Below are 21611 nucleotides of genomic sequence, written 5' to 3' on the forward strand. Positions count from 1 at the left end.
TTGGTACAGCCCTAGTTGGAACACAGTGCTGTCCACTGAACATGCTCTGACCTGGGCTTGGTACAGCCCTAGTTGGAACACAGTGCTGTCCACTGAACATGCTCTGACCTGGGCTTGGTACAGTCCTAGTTGGAACACAGTGCTGTCCACTGAACATGCTCTGACCTGGGCTTGGTACAGTCCACCTGGGTCACGGGGGGCGACTCCCACGAAGGAGGACCGGTTGGCTGGAGGTGTCCCGGGGGCCGAGTACGCTTGAGGATGGACGAGGGGAGGCAGAGACAAGACCGTTAAACCCATAATAATACTGTTACGGTGCTCATCCACCATGGAAAACTCTTAAGAACCTGACTGGGACTAGACGTCAGATCAACACTTCATTCATTCGTCATTTGTACAGACAAAATGTTAAATAGCTCTATATAGAGGGTATGCGCATGCATAAAGTGAATGGTAGATCGAGTGTCAAATCGAGTGACAAAGTGAATTTAATGTCTTTTAAAGTCATGTAATGCAATCAGATAGTATGAATGTATGAATGAATGAACCATTGTAAGTGCTTTGAGTAGGCATGTAGTGCATAGAAAAGCGCCATAAAAATGCAATTCAATTCATTAGATAGGACTTTTCTGTTTGGGCTGTCAAGGCCAGAAAGTAGTTTTTTTGCTACTCAGTAGGTGTTCCCGCATAACTTCCGGGTATGATGATGATGTCACGCGCATACCCTCTATTGCGATTGAATAGGAATATAGAACTTTAACTTAAAGATAAAAAAAGATAAAACATCACGCACAAACATTTATAATCAATCATTTTAACTACAATTTGAGTTTAATGCTCTAAGAACAGCAACTAAAACATTTATGAAATACAATGTCACGCAACTTCACATTTGTATCTATGATATTCTTCGAGACACACATGCGGGTATTTCGGGCCGTGTCCAAAAAAACACAGCTTATCATTGGAATTGCATTAGGGAACCTTCAACCTCCACGTCGTTACATTTTATGGGTTTATTTTGTCAGCGCAACATATGGTGAAGTATTTGTAGTGCAGGTTGATCGCAACAACCAAATATTCAAAACTTTCCGCGATTCTGCCAATAATAATATTCTTGACGTTGTTCCCCTCCCTCTATTCGCTCATTCTAGGACATCGGGACATCCCTAATGACGTACAGTATGTGTAGTCAGAAGAATAATCACATGTGCTGTATGATGTGAAAGTCTTACTAGGCGACGTGGGAGAGTGTGCCCCTCCGTCGGAGGAGGTGGTACTGGTCTTGGAGTCCACAGGCAGCGTTAGCCTGGGGAGGGAGGAGGGGGGTGCAGGGCCGGGGGGAGCCAGCATCTGAGAGGAGATGTAGTGACTGGGGACCTTGACCTGTCCACTGCCATTCAGCTGTTTAGAGAGAAAGGATGAGAGATGTATAGTGACTGGGGACCTTGACCTGTCCAGTGTTGATTTTAGTTTTAGTCGTAGTCTCTTGAATAGTTTTCATTTAGTTTTAGCATTTTAGTCACCTGAAATGTCTTAGTGTTAGTCTAGTTTTAGTCGACTAAATGTCATGCGAAATCTACAGTTGATTTAGTCGACTAAAATGTATTTTGGCTGGCCGCGTAATGGCTGATTTTACACTTGCTGAAAATAGCCGATCTACAAGCTCTCAACGCGTCGCAGCGAGCTTGTAGATCGGCTATTTTCAGCATGCAACCAAGTGTAAAATGACTTATACTGGATCTCTTGTCCACTAATCCCTTCCTAACATTTTATTCTAGCTTTTATCTGTTGACGAAATTGTTAATATATTTAGTCTTAATTTTTGTCATCATAGCTTAGTTTGATTGGTTGTACTTACAGAGCTGGGGGTTTGATTGGCAGGGTCACAGGCCAATGAGACCAGGTCTTTGAGGGGGTCCTGGGTGAGGTGAGGAGGATAGCGGATGGCTCCGTGAGGGAAGTAGGACGAGGAGGGGAAATGAAGAGATGACGAGGGATGAGGACTCCGAGATAGACCTGGACATAGACACAGATCAAATAACATATATTAACCCACTTTGACCTGAGATCAGATTTTAAAAAAAATCTTTTTTCGATTTTTCAAAAATAGCAGACCTACAAGCTCGTAGCGCGCCACTCGGTGGCGCGCTACGAGCTTGTAGATGTAGATCTATAAAGCTTGTAGATCTATAGTGTTTACGAACCACTGTGTACGGCTATGACGGGTCGGTGGTGCTGGGTGAAGGAGCCCAGTCTGGGTGAGTCCTCCTGGGGAGAGGGACTGTCCATCTCTGCCTTCTTGACGGGAGGAGACAGACCTGGATGGAAGCATGGACACACACACACACAGAGAGACAAGACAATGTACTGCCAATCACAGTCCCATGCAGTGGTGGAAATAAACAAAGTGCTCAAATTCTTTACTTACTTCACCCCTTTTGCAACCAGATCTTATTTTAATGATGTTTGGGAGACAAGAAACACTTTCCTGGGGGGTTTTGTGTAATACGTGTTTTTAGATATTTTAGCATTTCAAAGTGCCAGTGATTATTGATGTCATGGACACTGGTCTCACTTCCTCCCTGGACTACATGTTGTCTCAGTAAGACAGCCCTCTCCTTCTCCATAAGGTGGGGTGAGTGCCGCAAAGCATTATGGTCATTGTAGTAATCCAGCAGTGAGACCAGTGTCCATGACATCACAGACACTTTGAAATACTAAAATATCTAAAAACTCAAATTACCCACATAAAAAACCCCCAGTCAAGTGTTTCTTGTCTCCCAAAATATAATTAAAATAAGATTGGGTTGCAAAAGGGGTGAAGTGTCCCTTTAAGTAGAAGTGTCATTACTGCAATGTAGAAATATTCTGTTAAAGGTACAAAATTCAAAATGCACTTGAGTTGAAAGTACAAAAGTATTGGCATCAAAATGTACTTAAAGTACCAAAAGTAAAAGTACTCATTGTGCAGAATGTCCAATTTCAAGTTTTCAAATGCATAAAAATCTTTTGAAAATAGCAGATCTACAAGCTCACAATTGCAGAACGGCTATTTTCAAATAGCCGAAATGTATATAGGGCTTGTATAGGTTTTGTAATAATCAAAATCTTCAAAGTAACTAAAGTTTTCTAATAAGTGTAGTGGATCAGATCAGAGATGTAGTGGAGCAGAAGTAAAAGTATTGGAAGTTGGAATTGCTCAAGTAAAGTACAAATACCTCAAATATTGTCCTTAAGTACAGTACTTAAATAAATGTACTCAGTTACTTTACACGACTGATACTGTACCTCCCTGCATACATACTAGAAGTTGATCTAAAGTGATTTACTAAACACTTGACTCTGGTCCTCATTGATATGCCACCCGCTGCATACCGCCAAAGTCAAACGTGATAAATGTGCATTAATTGACATCGACTGTAGAGGTTTATGTAAATTGTTTTGACCCACATTGATCTAAGCATGAATCATATTCTACTGACGCTCTAGCACGGGTTTTCTCAAACTAAAAGCTCCGGTAGTGGACACGATATCCCAGCATGCATTGCCTTGACCAAAACAACGGCATGCTGGCAGGAATCATGGTAGTGTCGCTTTTTATTAGTGCGTGCGTGCGTGTCCGTGTGTCCGTCAGTCTGTCTGTTTGTGAGCAGCTAATCTCCGGCATTGTTAGACGGATTGGATCGACATGAAACTTTGCACGCACACTCGCAGTAAGCTAAGAAATGATCTGATTCATATAATAGATTCATAGAACAGGCCACTTCACGCTTTGGTCTACAGTATAACTCTTGAAAGATCACTGGATTACAGTCAAATACGTTTTTTACTTGGATTCCATGGAAAACAACTGCAACTGCAACTCTTCCGTCAGGCCATGCCATTTAGCGTTTTGTTCAAAACACACATTTTGCTACTACTTATAAAGATCTTATCCAAAGCTCAAACAAATCGGTACACATTATCTCTGGATTTGTGTGATTAAGATGTACTGTATCAGTCAGACTTTTCATTCAGATTGGCTACTTCCAAAATTTGCAGGCCCTGGTTAGGCAACCCAGCCTGGCGGAGACCTGCGCTCCGAGGAGCATATTATTTCTGGTTTATTTCTAAGTCAGATTTGTATTAAGCTGCCTTGATGCTGGTGTTAAGAAAACAAGAGTAAAGTGTGAATTCAAAGCAAGATTTTGGCTGTACACTATGCTGTGTGGAAATGCCTTTAATGTCAACCTATGTTACGGTAGTGTTAAGTCTTGAATCATTTTATCCTAAGAAGAACAAAAGCCAGAGGTCTAATGCAGAGTAATGGGCCAGAGTTTTGCAGCAGAAGAACATCTTAGCTAGCAGCTCTGGAATAATTCTTTTTTTAAAAAGGCTCTCAAGCGAATTCCAGTTCTATGCCTGTCTTTTGAAGTGTGCCGTGAAATGGATACTGGCGACCGGCGCCAAGCGTTTGAATTCATTTTGCATGATTTCCTGCCAGAATGGTGGTGTAAATAGATGCAACGTGTATCTGGTCACGTGGAGTTCTCCTATGGGACCGGACCTAAAATGGGTTACGGGCCAATTTCTGGTGGAGCTGCAGTGCACATGAAAAAAATTACTTTTAACGAGGCTCCCCAGGTGTAGATCCCCATGTGTGTTAATGACCACGAATGAAAGGGTCGTAAGGCTAAACAAACATTACGAAAAAACTTTGGCATTCAGAGTTTAAATGAAACAGATGGAAACAAAAACAAAAGTCATATGGTATTTTCCGCAGCCACATAACATTCCTCTCGGAATGCTCAATAAAAAACCGAACCAGACATATCTGATCATAAGATCACAGCAGATCATAGTTTTGAGTAATCCCACAGAAGCTGACAAACTTGGAACGTTCATTTACAAAGCCAGTTCATTTGTTCCTGAGTTTTGCCCTGGGTCTGGGTAGATGGGAAGCACCCTCTGACGTCAGCCCTCTCTACGCCATGGCACTCTTCTGGGAGACACAAATAGTCCAACATCAAACCAACCAAACACCCGACCGTTTGTTCCAACAATCACCTTCAGGCCAAAGAATTCAAGTGAAAGAAAGACGTAGCGTCAGGTGGAAAAAAACTAGAGACTTGCCTCCTTCCATGTCGTCGGTCCAGTTCCTGGAGCTGCCGGCGGGGGAGGAGGGGGAGGGGTAGTACTCTCCACCTGGGCTGTCTGCCTCCTCCTCCATGGAGCCCGACTTATGGCGTTTACTCCTGCGTGGAGACACGGGGAGAACGAGAGAGAGAGAGAGATGGATGGACAGGCAGAGAGATAGAGACGTCACGGTGTATATAGCACCGTTTCCCCAAAACGGGGTCGGGACCAATACATGTGTATCACGGACCGAATTCTATGGGTCCCTTTATGTTTTGTTTCCTACATTTTGTTTTGAATAATTAGTACGCTATTTAAAAACATTCACTCCCCCAAAAAAGCTATACATTTTCCATGAATTAAAAATGAATTAAATGATTCCCCCCCCCCCAGTAATGTCATGAAAATATAAAAGACAAATCAAAGAAATTCCTTAAATTAGAAAACAAAATGTTTAAGCGGTAGCGAAGCAACGCGTTTTGAGCTTGTAGAGCTATTTTCACAAATTTGGGTCCTGAGGAGACATCCAATTCCTCTTTTGTTTCACGGGCTAAAAGGTTTGGGAACCACTGCAGTACAGTAACATTGGTGTTTGTTGCTGTAGCATCATGCTCCCATGTTTCGATATGCCTGTGCCCGGGTTTATAGTGATTTCTCATCTACTATTTATTTCTTCTAGTATTTTGCATCGCTCCGTTCCATGCACGTCACGAGCGATCTCTCAAATGACGCGCACAGGTGTTGTAGAATCGGAAAAGAATCATGGTCTACACGCGACAATCCGTTTGAAAGTTACCAGCTGTTATTGAGACCTCGCTCCACGAGCTGTTTTCCATTGGAATGCTATAGTGACGTTTTCACTCCAGTCCTGTCCACGCGCATGTGACCACTTTTTTCCGGTCACATGATCAACGTGTCCCAGGGCAGAGCCATAGAGTAAGACGGAGTTACGACAACTCCATTTACGACAATGGGGCCAGTCCAATGGCGGCTCTTCTACATAGACTTCTATTGGCGAAGAGCATAGCGAAGAGTGACAATGTCCTGGACCGGAAGTTGGCAAAATGCTCTGGACTCGGGCAACAGACCAGCTTTAATGATCTTAAATCCCTTTATTTTAGATCGTTCTTTAGTAGTAGTACAACATTTACAGAGATGTACTCTGTCTTACTCTATGGCTCTGTCCCGAGGTGATCCAAGAGCTCACGCTACTCATCGAAACCATGGATGTTCCATAGGTTATCGAACACCGCCATCGAGTGTAAAAAGTCGTTGTATCACATTTCATGGTATCACATCAAAATCATGACTGACTAATAGGATGTGACCGCGCCTCAAATTACAATGATCCTCCTACTGTACATTGTAAAGACAGAAATGAATCTGTCTGAAAGTGTGTGTGTGTGTGTGTGTGTGTGTGTGTGTGTGTGTGCGTGCGTAAGTGAGCGAGCATGTGTGTGTACAGTAAGTGCGTATGGCGTGTGTGTGTGCGTACCCGCTGGATGATGTGCTGGCCAGAGAGCGTCTCAGGCTGACCGGCTGGTTGACCGACTGGTTGACCGACTGGTTGAGGTCATAGGCCAGATGACCCTGCAGCTCTCCCAGAGAGAAGCTAGGACCTGCCCCTGTTACTACTGGAGCTGGAGACACACGCACGCACACACACACACGCACGCACGCGCACGCACACATGCACACACACACACACACACACACACACACACACACACACACACACACATTTGTATTATACTCGTGAAGACATGAACATTTAAGGAATAGGTGCGGCATCGAAAATACTTAAAAATGGTCTGAAAATTGACGATCCACAAGCTCACGATATGTTGCAGTGTGACGTGTTTGTAGTTTGTAGCGCACGCACGCACGCATGCACACATGCATGCACACACACACACGCACACACACACACACACACACACACACACACACACACACACACACACACACTCCACAATACCGTTGAGTATGCAACTTTTTTCCACAGAACTGGGACGTACAGATGTCATCAGCAGAGACAAATTAATACACATTCACATGCGCACTATGTAATAGCATATGGCAAGCATATGGGGTCTGTCCGGGTAGCTCAGTTTGGTAGAGCGTTTGATAGAGTGATCGCCTACATTTCTGGGTTCAATCATCGTGGGGGGTAAAGATGTGCTTTTGTATGTACTGGTGTTTAAAGGTCCGATTAGTTTTACTTAAAGCTGTAGGAAATACTTGGCATTAATATAGTGGTTACAAAGGTATTAATTCATTGCCTGAGTCCTGTGGTGGGAGATCTGGTCTGGTTTTGGTGAATATTATGTTCTGGTCATTTAGTGGGGGTCTAATCCACAAAACTATCATTTGTATTGAGAAATTATATTTCTACCATATAGGCGTAATGATACTGGACAGTGGACACAGTATCAATAAGCCAGTTCCACCTACGCTTTAATAATAACTAAGTAATAAAGACCATGCAGTGTTCATTTAACTCCGTTTAAAAATGGACCCATAATTAACATTGTACAAGATAAGAACACAACGGAATAGTGCTGGCCAACTTGATTAGGATGTATGAAATAATAGCGTCTATAAAGGTAAGGGTTATGCCAGGATTAGTTGTTATTTAAGGTACTTACTTCTAGAGACCTGGACCAGTTCGTTGACATTGAAAACTCCTGACGTCACAAAACTGTCCTGGAACTCTGGACCATCTATAGAAAGACAGAAACAGTAGTTTACACGTGCGCGTGTGTGTGTGTGTGTGTGTGTGTGTGTGTGTGTGTGTGTGTGTGTGTGTGTGTGTGTGTGTGTGTGTGTGTGTGTGTGTGTGTGCGTGCGTGCGTGCAATTACAGTATAGTCTGCACACACACGGTTGTGAACTCCCACTGTTTATAACGGATCAACATTTCAATCCACAAAGTATCTTCATTAATATCCTGATAAAGATCCTTCATCGAAACGTTGATCTGCAATAGAGCACCAGCGGAACGTTTCTTTCCCCCCATTCTGAATTCCCACAGATTGTTCTTATATCGCGTCAAATAAGAGTTACAGTATGTTCCAAAATTTAACAAAATAATAATTCACTCATGTGGATATGAAGAATCAACGACGAATGAGTTACATTTTCGCTAGAAACAGACATCATATCATATAACTGACTGACCGTCGTAACCGATACAGAGACACCTCCCCGACAACATCGCAGAGACAGTTTGTTAGTTTTTGCTTATATATGAGACGATTCTAAAGCCATAACCACACCAGAGGGTCAAGACGGTTTTAGCGTTGTCCCTGCAGTGTGATGTGTCTTGTTGCACGTTGACCCACGTTGACCCTAGAGTGAATTAGTGATTCAACGCATGGAATTCATTGGCCCAAACCACACCAAAGGGTCAAGACGGTTTTAGCGTTAACTCCTGGCAACCGTTTGGACCCAAGGAGTTGCATGGTGTGGTTATAGGGCTTAAGAAGAAACCCAAAGTGAAAGTACTTCCGGGGACCAGCTCTAGGGGATGCGCGAGTCACGCCAGGACTTCTGTGCTCTATAAACAGTGGGAGCCAACAAGAACAGTGTGCGAACTGACTCTATTTTTATTTTGATGCCATTCTGGTTGTGCTGCACCTGCTCCCTAGAGTGGATGTTGCATGCTCTACGTTCTTTATCACCATCTAGGGCAGGCCGATGTAGACCAATTCACCAAGTCACATTTTATTGATATACTGTGATGATGATATCATATTTAGACGATTGTCGTTTCTTTTTTTTCTCGAAAAGGTTCAATAGCGGGGGGGGGGGGGGGGGGTAAAGTAAAGATCACACTCGTGTGAAGTGAGGGGCGCTAAAGTTTAACTCATGTTGTATGGTGATGTAATGGTGATGTAAAACAAACGGTGTCATCACAATACAGAGATGACACAGCAGCCATTGGCCGGAATTAGATGATGTATGATGATAAGAGCGCACCTCACTTCACTCAGGTTTTTAGATCAACGTTTGCCTGTTATCTCTCCTATATATGGTACCAACATCAATACAGCATGGAACTGTGGACAAAATCACATCCGACGATAACAAAATATTCTTTAGTTTTGGGTCTGAGAGGCTAAATATCATCGAATGGTGGTCCGTGGCTCAAATGCCGAATAATATATTGCCCAGTGCAGTGCACTGAGTGCAGTCATCATCTCACCCATGGTAGCGGTCCGACTGTCGTCCTGATCAGAGCCCACTCCTGTTCGACTGGGACTGCTGTTCTGCTCTGCTTCTGGAGGGAAAGAAACAGACAGACAGACAGACAGACAGACAGACAGACAGACAGACAGACAGACAGACAGACAGACAGACAGACAGACAGACAGACAGACAGACAGACAAGCAAAGACACAGAGAGTAAATTAATTAGATTGTAGCCAGTGGTGGAAAAGTTAAACGTCCGGAATTCAAAATATACTTGAGTAAAAGTGCAAAGGTATTGGCATCAAAATGGACTTAAAAGTACCAAAAGTAAAAGTAATCATTATGCAGAATGTCCCGTTTAAAGTTTTCAAATGTCTAAAGATCTTCGGCTATTTTCAAATGGCCGAATTGTACATACTGTATAGGTGTGCTGAAGTGGTCAATGTATGTTTTGTAATAATAATCAAAAACTACAAAGTAACTATAGTAACTAAAGCTTTCAAATAAATGTAGTGGATCCGAGATGTAGTGGAGTAGATAGAACTATTGGAAATTGCAAATGCTCAAGTAAACTACAAATACCTCAACATTTTACTCAAGTACAGTGCTTAAGTAAATGTACTTAGTTACATTCCAGCACTGGAAATTAAAATTAGGTTGTATATGCAATTATGCATGGACATGGGGTTCAGTGACCAACAAATACACTGTGAAATACATCGTTTTGATTCATTTACATTTTAAGTTAATTTAACTCTGTACAAATGCAACTTAATGATTCTGACATTTCAATCACTTGTTTATTTTTCACCGTTACACACTGTAATACTGTGTGTGCTACTCCCCAACCATGCCCTCCTATAATCTCTTACGACTGTTTCTGTTGCTATGTCATTTCTGTTGTTTCTTTCTGAGGAAAGAATATATTTTTTAGAGCAATATTCCTTTTTTCTTTTTTCCTTCTTTTGTGGAATTGTGTTTTTTGGCAGGAGCATCGAGTGCAGAGGAGTTAACTGCTGGCAGACTATTCAAACTGCCCCCACCGCCCCCCATTTTTCCTTATACAATCTCTCTGTCATTCTCTCTCTCTCTCTCTCTCTCTCTCTCTCTCTCTCTCTCCCCTTTTCTCTTTCTCTCTCCCCCTCTCTCCCCCCGCTCTCTCTCTCTCTCTCTCTCTCTATCTCCCTCTCTCTCTCTCTCCCTCTCCATCTCTCCATCTCCCTCTCTCTCTCTCTCTCTCTCACCCCCCCCCCCCCCCCCCTCTCTCTCTCTTGGCCACAGAACCTGGGTGCCAGGAACTAAAGCTGCTGTTGGCACAGAGGTACCGACTCAGAGAGAGAAACAGAGACAGAGTAGTGAGAGAGGAAAGAGAAAGAAAACACAGATGGAGACATGGAGAAATGAGTGACGGACAAAAGGCGAAACGAATCAGAGTACGGAGGTTTTTCGCCGTAGATTCTCCAGCGATGCGACAGAGATAAAAGTGGAAACCAGAGAAATCTTGTATAGCGATCAAAGCGTTTTCATTCTGACCCCAACTCCAACATCATCATGTGTACTTTTTCACTGAACATTCTTAGAACAAATAGAGGAGACGACCATGAAAGGCCCCGATGTCCAAATCATGGACGTACTTTGTTTATTTAATCTTGGCGACATTTATAAAATGTTCCATTTTCAGCACATCTGACTGCAATTTCAGACAGATAGATCTTTCCTTACTTCTCAACACAACACGTGTAGGTTGGAGTCTGGAGACATATCACAGAGATACTGTATCTGCCAGTGATGGAAAAAGTACTCCATACTACATGTTTTACTTAAAGGACAACTTCAGTTTTTTTCAACAAAGGTTGAAATAATAGCTAAAATCGCTAAAACGAAAGAAAGAAGCAAATGACAAAAACAATCTTTTACTTTCTCTAATAACAACCTAAAACAACCTTCTTTCTCAACCTTTGTTGAGAAAAACTAAAGTTAAGTTAACTTCGAATAAAGTTGTCCTTTAAGTAAAAGTATCAATACTACCTTATACTAGTCTATTACAAGACCGGAATTCAAAACGTACTTGAGTAAAACTACAACAGTATTGGCATCAAAATGGTAAAAGTGCTCATTATGCAGAATGTCCCAATTAAAGTTGTCCACTGTTTAAAAAACATTTGAAAATAGATGATCTATAAAGCTGCATCACATCACGATGCATTGTTCTGTTCAAATGTCCGAAATTTATTTTTGATGATGTTGCACACTTTAACTTGTATAGTGGAAGAATGCACAAACTAGCTTGTGTCAACCTGAAGGTTCAACAATGCCTGAGGGGAGGAATCGTAGCTTTGCACAATGCAGCAACTTTTCCTATTTAAAAATGTTTCATAACTTCTGTGCAAAATATATAACCCCAACAACTCAGCCTTGCCAAATCAATAATAACGCACACACAAAAAGAAATTCAAACATTACGCAACTTAAGAAAGAAAGAAAGAAGAACAATCCCAGTCTCTCTTCACCTGTTCTATACTTAATTTATTTATGTATTGGGTGCTTGGCATTTGTTTTTATAGTCAGTAGCAATGTAACTTGGATTACCTGTGTTACGATTGGCACACATTTTATCGTGACAAGTAACAAAACAAAAGATTCATAAAAACAACAACCATCCTTTTAAAGCCTACATTCCAGGTTAGTATGCATAGTACAATCCAGAGAGTTAATGTATCCATTTGTAACTCTGAGAGTGCACAAACAAAACCAAATGGACCCTCCTCATCGTGTCCATTTGGTTAAATGTATACACCCCCAAAGTTAAATTAACACTCGAGTTTACAGTCAAAAGTAAAAACCGAGAGTGTTCAAACTGACATCCATTTATAGAACTGCAGAAACTGTGGCTGGCTGGGGTCAAGTCCATCAATTCACAGAGTGGGCGTACTACTGTAGCTTTCAAAATGCTGGACAATGCATGCTTGCAGCAAGAAAGACAGCAGCCATATTCGCCTGTTTGGAAAATAACTTGAACCCGATGTGGTGGTCGTTTTTGTGAGTTAATTGCGGTTTTTCAGTTACATCTTGAATTGAGTAAATTGGACGTGAAGTGACCCCCGGTCTTCTGAGAACAACAACAACATCAACAACAACAATGACACGCACGAAGATGGATGATCTGTTTCTAATGCTTGGCAGTGTGTTGGTGAGCTATAGCGCTGCCTATGAAAACCACAATATTAAAACCAGAGCATTGACTCTGGGCTCCGAGTTCGGTAGGAGGGTTTTTATGCCCCAAATGACTGTTGGTTCTGTTTATTCATTTCATATAGGGGGGGGGGGGGACGAAGACGTTTGCTGCTGCTGTGGAGGCACCCGAACAGCGGTGAAAAAAAGTATACTCAAATGTAGAAATTCAAAATCTATACTTGAGTTAAAAGTACAAAAGTGTTGGCATCAAAATGTACTTAAAGTACCAAATGGAAAAGTACTCATTATGCAGAATGTACCGTTTCAAGTTTACTAAATCTTTTGAAAATAGTAGATCTAGCCTACAAGCTCACAATGTGTGTGCATTGTGAGTTTGTAGATCTACAAAGTAACTAGTAACCAAAGTTTTCTAATAAATGTAGTGGAGTAAAAGTAAAAGTAAGAAATACTGAAGCAAAGCAATACATTCTCAACATTGTACTCAAGTACCGTAGCTACTTAAAGGGGCATTTCACTGCTGGAAGAAATTGCAGTCACTCAATGTTAATAGTATTTGTAGTAGATAACAGATCTACAATTTGAAATTTGCACCATATGGCCAGAAGAATAATGAAGTCTGTGTGTTTGGCAGGTGTTTGTTGAATTCCTACAATGACCATAATGCTTTGGTGCATTTGCCCCTCCTTGTGGAGAGGGGGGAGCCTGCATGGAGGTGTGACTTGTAGTCCAGGAAGTGTTTCTTGTGTCCTAAACCTAATTAAATAAGATCTGGTTGCAAAAGGGGTGAAGTGGCACTTAAAGTAAATGTACTTAGTTACTTTCCACAACTGCTGTGGAGGCACCCGACCCTCCACCCACAGGCCCAAGCCCTCCCAGCATCATGGGTCACAGTGTGCACACTATAAAATCCTCAACATCCATTTAACTCTGCTGGGTTTTTACAGTGCAGTTGCACTGCCTGCTCTGTGTGTCGTCGTGTGTGTGTGTGTGTGTGTGTGTGTGTGTGTGTGTGTGTGTGTGTAGAACGCTGAGCTGCGATTCTACAGCTCCTAAAAGAACCGCAATATGAAAACCAGATGTTGAACACGGCGTCCTCTTCCAGTTGTTTTTGGACTGAGCTCACAGTCGTATTAAATATGTTTATACAAAGATTTTCGACCAGCCAATGGGAAAGGGGCATTCGCCCCGGGATCGCCCGTAGCATCAAGAGGAACTCTGAATTGACCTTTAGACAACATCAGCATCTCTTTAAAGATCTTATCTAGTGTGCACTATAGAGCGTCGCATCCCGCCCCCTTTCAGAACGACGAGGGTACCAGGAAATAGTATTTCCAGGAAATTGTATTTCCAGGAATAAGTAAACCAGGAAAAAGTATTTATTTAAAGACATTTAAGCCTCGGACAAAGCCAACAGCCGAGTTGACAAATCATGACAATAAACAATTTTTTTGGTGCCGAACAAATAATATAGAAAGACGGAAAAAAGGACAGGGTACAATACTTTTCTTTTTTTTTTCTTCAAACACCGCTTATTGCACGGAGCATAGCGGTCGCTGTAATGGCGCTGGCCTGTACTTCTCATCAGCTAGTGAGAGCTAGTGTTTTGGATCTCCAAAATAAGGGTTGAACGGGGGGATATCCTGGCATATTATATAATCATTCTTTAATGAATGCTGACGGCCAAATGGTTAAATGTGTTGGGGGTATATATATATATATATATATATATATATATATATATATATACACACACACACACACACACACACACACTACTTCTAATTAATTGAAGGCAATCATGTCCACAACGTAAGCAAAAGATGCACTGGCAAGATCCCTGCAGTCTTATAAATCCCTTATTAAGATGTTTTGTTCACATTCTTGCTTACACTAAACAACAGTAAAGTCCCTAAATCCGTTACAGTACACTAAAAATACACGGCACTGAATGGGAGCGTGAAGTCGTCACTTTGTTCTTGAAAAGCAGACTTTATGGAGATCAAAGGTTTAATGTGAGAGCATGGCACATTGCCTATTCAGTGTTTCTGTCAAAAGGCTTTAAAAGGTGCCAATTAGTTTAAAATCTGATCAGTCTAATGTAGTCATCCCATTCTCAAATGTAGCACCACAAAAAAGGCTTCTTCATTATATTTGAACTATAGCACACTATCAGTATCATTGGCAGATTCAGCACTACCTACCCGACCGTACAGAGTTGAGGAAATTACATTTCATAAAACCTCATCTGTCACAGGTTCCTGACCTCAATTGGTAATAGTGTAACCTAAGAAGTGCCTATTTACTCTCCACAAACTTTTAGATATTTTGGCTCCAAAATGCAATAGGATGTGTTGGTAACACGTGATAACTTTTCACTTAACATTCACATATAGTAAGTATAAGCTATTGGTTAATGATGGACTAATCATAAATAGGCCTAAACACACGAGTGGACGACGAAGGGTCCCAGAGGTTTCTGGGCTGGGTTATTGAGAGGCTGAAATACTGTAGGCTCTCTCTCTCTCTCTCTGTTCCTCTCTCAAGGATGCAATCTTGAAAGAAAAACTAAGCTCATCAAGTGGCCATCCTCCATTACAGTATACATTCCTCGAGTATGCTCCCTCCATTCTAGCCGGCTATGCGGCGTGTGCGCATTATGAGCACATCTGGGCGATTGTGACGCTGTGCAAAGTTGTGAATTGCAATGTTGTGCAATTGAAATGGCATGAGGAATGGAGAAAACGTGTCTGAACAGCATGGCCCATTTCCCGTTAGTTCAGCTCTTTTAATGAGATTAATCACTGTCTTTAAGTAGCGTGCAGATCAAACGATGAAGCGTTGATTTGGGGTCGCCACAACTCGCTCAACAGATACAGCAGCAAACCAGTGTTTAATTAACTTATGATGACTAAAACTATGACTAAATATACTGACAATGTTGTCAACAAATCAGAACCAGATGGAAATGTTAGGACTAGTGAAGAGATCCAGCAGAATTAAGACATGTCATTTAATGCTTGGCGGTCACACAATAAACTATAAACAATAAATCAGGCATTACGACACCATCAAGGCCTGCCAAAATAAAACTTATATTTAGTCAACTAAAACTAGACCAAAAGTAAAACATTTCAGACGACTAAATATATGACAAAAACGAAATCAAAATGAACACTGCAGCAAACTGATATTTGAGATGTGAAAGACATTGCTGCTTTCACTGTAGCTCGCGGCACATCAGCCTAGTGATCCAGTCTGGATCACTTTTCCTCGCTCACTCACGTCACTAAACGGTCGGGTGTAACCAGCGGAACTAGCAGTGACGTAATGCGAGCTTCCCGGGCCGCAACAGGTCCTGACAGCTAAATAGTCAGGAGACGTCAAATGTCTGGGGCTAAAGCGTTTGGGAACCACTGTTCTAGACAAACTGCCAAGACAGTTTTATATTTCCTTAAGTATCTCTGGCAGGGAATGTCATGAGCAAATAGTTGCACAAAATAGCAAATCTACAAGCTCACAACATGCCGACATGCGACTAGTTGGGAGCTTGTAGACGAGCCATTTTCGCTATTTTTGAAATGGTGAAACTGTTCCTCACCCACTGAAACCCTCTCAAGGACCCACTATACGAACCACTGCATTATAGTACAAGTACAGTATGCTTTCATCCATGTGGTGTGCATTAAGCTCAAGCCATGCAGACTGCAGTCTGCCTGAGTGGCTGGCTGCGATATCTCTGTTTTCCTTCCACTGTCACTCGCCTTGTGCCCCAAAGTCTCCCTCCTGCCCTCAATCCTTCTCCCTTAGGGAAACAGGCCAGGTTCAAGATTAAGTTACAGTTACATCCCATTATACAACAAGTATAAGAGTGAGGTTGCTGGGTTTTGGGCTACCTCGACATTGCAGCAAGAGAAAATAATAGAAATAGCTGTAGAAATAATTCTCTAAATATAATACAGGTTAGCGCACGTTTTTTCAGGCTAAGTGGGTACTTAGCCTGAAAAACAAGCCTACTTGCCGGTAGCAATGTTCGTTTAGCAACCTTGCTAGAAATAGATCAAATGTACTGAAATATAAAAATGGTGGTTATAAAAGAAAAAGGGGGACAACTTTGCACAAGTGGACATTAACTCACCTCAATAATAATAATAATAGTAATAATATGGGCAGTTCCCACTCATTTAGGGTCTTTTTGTCAGTACATTTGCGTAGCCTACATGAAATGTGTCATTAACCCATTAAAACTAGGAAAGCATCCGTGTCATTTTAGGACTTAATTTGTGTTGGCTATTTAAAAATGGCAGATGTACTAAGCTCACGGCGCATCACTTCGAGCATCTGCTATTTTTAAACATTTTAGAAAAATCTTGAAAGCGTGAACATGTCCTGCTCAGAGACGCCGGGGGTCGGGGGGGAAGCGCACAGGGGACCCTCTGATTCCCAGAGACAGAGCCTTTCTATGCATTCTGCTGTGGCCAACCGTAGATGAATCAAAGCTCCCCTGGACCAGAAGGACGTTTAAACGAGTGGCAAAGTCTTGGCAAAATGTGAACAATTAAGCTAAAGGAGCTCGGCTCACAGGCTTTGCAAATGGAGGTAGTTTGTGACGTCACCGACGTACCGTACATGCACAAATAAAAACGTAACCAAATGGTGCATTTACAATAGCGCTTTTATCCAAGGCGCTTTACATAGATTGTGCATTACATTCACACACACACACACACACACACACACACACACACACACACACACACACACACACACACACACACACACACACACACACACACACACACACACACACACACACACACACACACACACACACACACACACACACGGCGGAGGAAACCAATGCAAGGCACCAATCTGCTCATCGGGAGCAATTAGGAGTTCAGAGTCTTGCTCAAGGACACCAACTCTGGGGGAGCCCGGGATCGAACTGGGAACCTCATGGTTCCCATCCGCCTGCTCCACCGGCCCACTCTACACCTGAGCCACACTGTCAACCCTTATGGGCTAATGGTGTCATCAATTGGCCCAAACCCGGAAGGAGGAAGAGTGAAGAGTATGCGCTGTGTGAGAAGAGAAACTTTCATTGAAATAAGTGGGTGGGGATTTCCTGTGCCTCGTCCAGATATAACGAGTTGAATGCACAAAAGTAATTTCTACAAGCTCTTCCCTGCGGCATATCAGCCATTGTGGCACAATTCTTTTTAAACCTCTTTCTGACAATATGTCAGTTTTTCAGAAATCAGAATGCAAATCGCCTATAGCTGTAGCTTGGAATTGGTCCAAAGTTACATGGAAAGTATCTGCAACAGAAGGCTATTGTTTAACTCTCCCTATTACAGTTTTTCTCGATTGCTAAAGTCACTTTGAATGAAACGGTGGTCCACTGTAATCATTCGTGACAGTTTTTTTTGCAAAATGCAAAGTCATTTCTCATTAATTTCACACAAAATGCAAATATGACACATCTGAAAAGTCAATTCCATACAAACCCACAAAAAGATAATCTAGTAAATCATGTCAAACGAAGTATTTGCAATTATATTATATTATAATTGCGAATCTCTCCTGCTTGTGTGCAGATTGCAGAACCTCTTTGCACATTCGTTCAATCAACAATCAGTCCTACATCATGCATAACGAAGTTGCGTTTTAACAGCAGGCGACAGCCTGGCGAATTTTACGGAAGTGCTTTATTTGTCTGTGGGACCCGGTAACTACTGGCGATAGCAGGCGAAGAGGCGATAGTCGAAAAGTGAGCGGAGGAACGTCGCCCGAAAACATATAAAAAATAATTTGGACGACATTGTCCGGCCATAGCCAATCAAACTCATGTGTTTTAGCCTCCATGCTTCAATGACAGCATTCCTTCAATGACAGCATTCCTTCAATGACAGCATTCCTTCAATGACAGTAGGAACGCCCACTAGGAGATTTTTATCACCTAGAGTCGCTCGCCGCTGTTCGCCCGCAGTTAAAACGTAGGGTATGAGAGATTTATTTAAGTATAAGAGATCAAGGACAAGTACAGAGGAGGACCCGGGAGGGCCAGAGAGCAACTCAAAGGGGGAGACAAAGAGCCAATGTTTCAGATGAAATCTGTGTACCGGTTTATTGATCACGTCATCAATCACAGCCTTTCAGCGAGAGAGGCCGGGCAGCAGGGCCAGCCGTCTCAGGGGATCAACTGTACGAGGCATCGATAGTGAGTGAATATTCAGGAATGAGAAGAATCGCTAAGTGACTGTATACCTTACTGTATGTCACTACTACTGTATATGTAAAACCATTTTTACAGAACTCCAAGACAACAACCCTGTGCTGGTGGCAGGAGTGAAGCATTGAGCAATTAATAAAGAACTGTTAGGGGGCACTGAAATAATCAAAATCTACAAAGTAACTAGTAAGTAAAGTATTGGAAATTGGAAATCCTCAAGTAAAGTACAAATACCTCAAGAATTTACCTAAGTACAGTACTTAAGTAAATGTACTCAGTTACTTTACACCATGTAAACACCATACACCATGCTTCAAGGAGAAACCAGATCTACAAGCTCACAATGTGTCAGGACAATCCATGGGCAAATACATATCAATCTGGGGGTCTTTGACATAGCCTACAACTGAGTGAATACATATCAATCTGGGGGTCCTTGACCGCTTTTAGTAAACAAGACTAGAGGCCATGCTGCTGTGGTAGAATGTTTACTCGCCCTTACACACTGTACTTATGTATACATTTGTTGATATACCATAGTATGCGGCACCCACATACTGTATATAAAAAAGGGGCCATTGTGTAATGATTGATAGATGACAAGTTCTGTGAGATGACAAGCTATGCTGTTTAGGTCGACTTATTTGATTTTGTGACATGTTTTGGCGTGTCCTCAAGGGCATTTAGCAAATGAAATGTGTCATTTCGCCTAACACAATTCGGGGATTTGGGGGGGGGGGGGGGGGGGGCAGGGCAGTGTTAGCTGTTTTGCAAAAGTGATTTTTTGTTTTTGAGAGAAATGTGCTCGAGCAATCAAGAAAAATTGTAATGCAATACACACGGCGAAATGACTGGGTCTGCACACCACAGTTCCCATGTTGTGATGATGTTGCAATGTAGAGGAGAATGGGCTATTCAGCGGTTTTTCCCCCCCATATTTGACAGGAACTAGACTTACTTTACCCAACCTCCCTATCAAGACGCAACCAGGCCTTATTTCCTCTTCACTTGCAGAGAGATTCTGTGGAGTTAATACTGTGAAGCCACGGTCCACCTCTATACAGCTAAAGTTAGCTAGCCTATACAGAAGAAGAGATAACATGGTGTTGTTCCGTTACAATTATTACATAATAGCTTAATCGCAATTATTTTTGCATAATCGATTCGTCAATCGTTTCCATGTTAAAAATGTCCATACATTAAAACTTTGTGACGTGTTGTAAGCTTGTAGATCAACTTTTTCCGCTATTTTGTACTGTTTTTGGAAAGATGTTTTTTATTATTATTAATTGTGTCAGTGATTTCTTTGTATATTTAAGTTATTTGACATATCTGCCCTGTGCAACTTGTGATTACGAAGCCTAAAACCCAAACAGAAATACAAATCGTAACGTTCCAATGTTCAATGCAACAACAAAAAAAGTTATTAATGTGTGGCAATTAATCGTAGACTTAAATTCGTAATCAAACTTTATTTATTTATTTATAATGTAATGGTGACATCCGTTAGTAATATTGAAGCCTACAAGATCTTCACCTAGTGGTCTCCACACATTTCTGGGCATGTGTTATACAGAATATTGTGGCCACAAAAAGCAGAATTCAACCGTGCCATGTCACCTCTCCTTACTAAAGCCCCATGCTGCCTGTGGAAATAGTACTAGGGCTGGAACCTGGAAATTAGTATAGGCCTAAAGTTAAAACTAGTAAAGTTAAATTAAAACTAGTAAAGTTAAAACTAGTAAAGTTAGAAATTATAGTACTAGGGCTGGAACAGAGATGGAAATTAGTCAAGTTAAAACTAGTAAAGTTAGAAATTATAGTACTAGGGCTGGAACAGAGATGGAAATTAGTAAAGTTAAAACTAGAACCGGGATGGAAACTATAGTAAAGTTATCTGGCTAGTACTGTAGCTATAGCTACCAAACAATTAGCCTGGTTGGAAAATCAGATCTAGGTCTTCCCTCACAGTGTGTCCGTTGGTCTAAGAGACGCAGTGAAACTAAAAATAACCCGGGAACTCACATCAATTCATACACTGCCAACAAGCCAACCAACCATACAGTGTGACTTTCTCTCTCTCTCTTTCTCTCTCACATGCACATGCACACGCACACGCACACACACACACACACACACACACACACACACACACACACACACACACACACACACACACACACACACACACACACACACACACAAACAGGGAAACAGGCCATATAATAAAGTGTAACTGCTAATACACAAGGGACAGGAATGAGTCTGGTGAAATCATGTAATCAAAAGCATTTCACGCAGCAACTATTTCAATCTCCCTGCAACATTAAACAGAACAGAACGGTGCAAAAGGTCACGATGATACAACGGAAACATTTTAGAGATAATAGGCAAGGACGCTCACGCTCAATGTGAGCATACTGTTGTTGACATACTTTAACTTTGGTACGTTATATTATGTTGATTTGGCAACATTGATTATTTGATTTGGCTACAATAGAAACCTAGCACGTACATCTCTACCGACCGCTACAATAGAAACCTACCACCTACATCTCTACCGACCGCTACAATAGAAACCTACCACCTACATCTTTACCGACCGCTACAATAGAAACCTACCATTTACATCTCTACCAACCGCTACAATAGAAACCTACCACCTACATCTCTACCGACCACTACAATAGAAACCTACCACCTACATCTCTACCGACCGCTACAATAGAAACCTACCACCTACATCTCTACCAACCGCTACAATAGAAACCTACCATTTACATCTCTACCAACCGCTACAATAGAAACCTACCACCTACATCTCTACCGACCGCTACAATAGAAACCTACCATTTACATCTCTACCAACCGCT

The 21611-nt window shown here is 41.8% G+C and overlaps 1 protein-coding gene across 5 annotated transcripts in view; it reads right to left on the minus strand.

Annotated features, from left to right (window-relative positions):
• Positions 1–21611, minus strand: part of nfic (nuclear factor I/C) — a 54224-nt gene that overhangs the window by 14691 nt on the left and 17922 nt on the right. For 2 of the 5 annotated variants that reach the window (XM_080770311.1, XM_080770313.1), the window contains exons 5-13: positions 9325–9399; positions 7767–7841; positions 6614–6758; positions 5116–5237; positions 4892–4984; positions 2208–2321; positions 1862–2019; positions 1236–1404; positions 166–254 (exon numbers count right to left, since the gene is read on the minus strand). In XM_080770311.1, the coding sequence (XP_080626437.1) occupies positions 166–254; positions 1236–1404; positions 1862–2019; positions 2208–2321; positions 4892–4984; positions 5116–5237; positions 6614–6758; positions 7767–7841; positions 9325–9399 (1040 nt within the window). The remainder of the gene's footprint in view (positions 1–165; positions 255–1235; positions 1405–1861; positions 2020–2207; positions 2322–4891; positions 4985–5115; positions 5238–6613; positions 6759–7766; positions 7842–9324; positions 9400–21611) is intronic. The other 3 variants (XM_080770314.1, XM_080770315.1, XM_080770312.1) reach the window with 2 other exon arrangements.

The sequence above is a fragment of the Protomyctophum bolini genome (assembly GCF_963924005.1).
Source record: "Protomyctophum bolini genome assembly, chromosome: 8".
Classification (NCBI taxonomy): Eukaryota; Metazoa; Chordata; class Actinopteri; order Myctophiformes; family Myctophidae; genus Protomyctophum; species Protomyctophum bolini.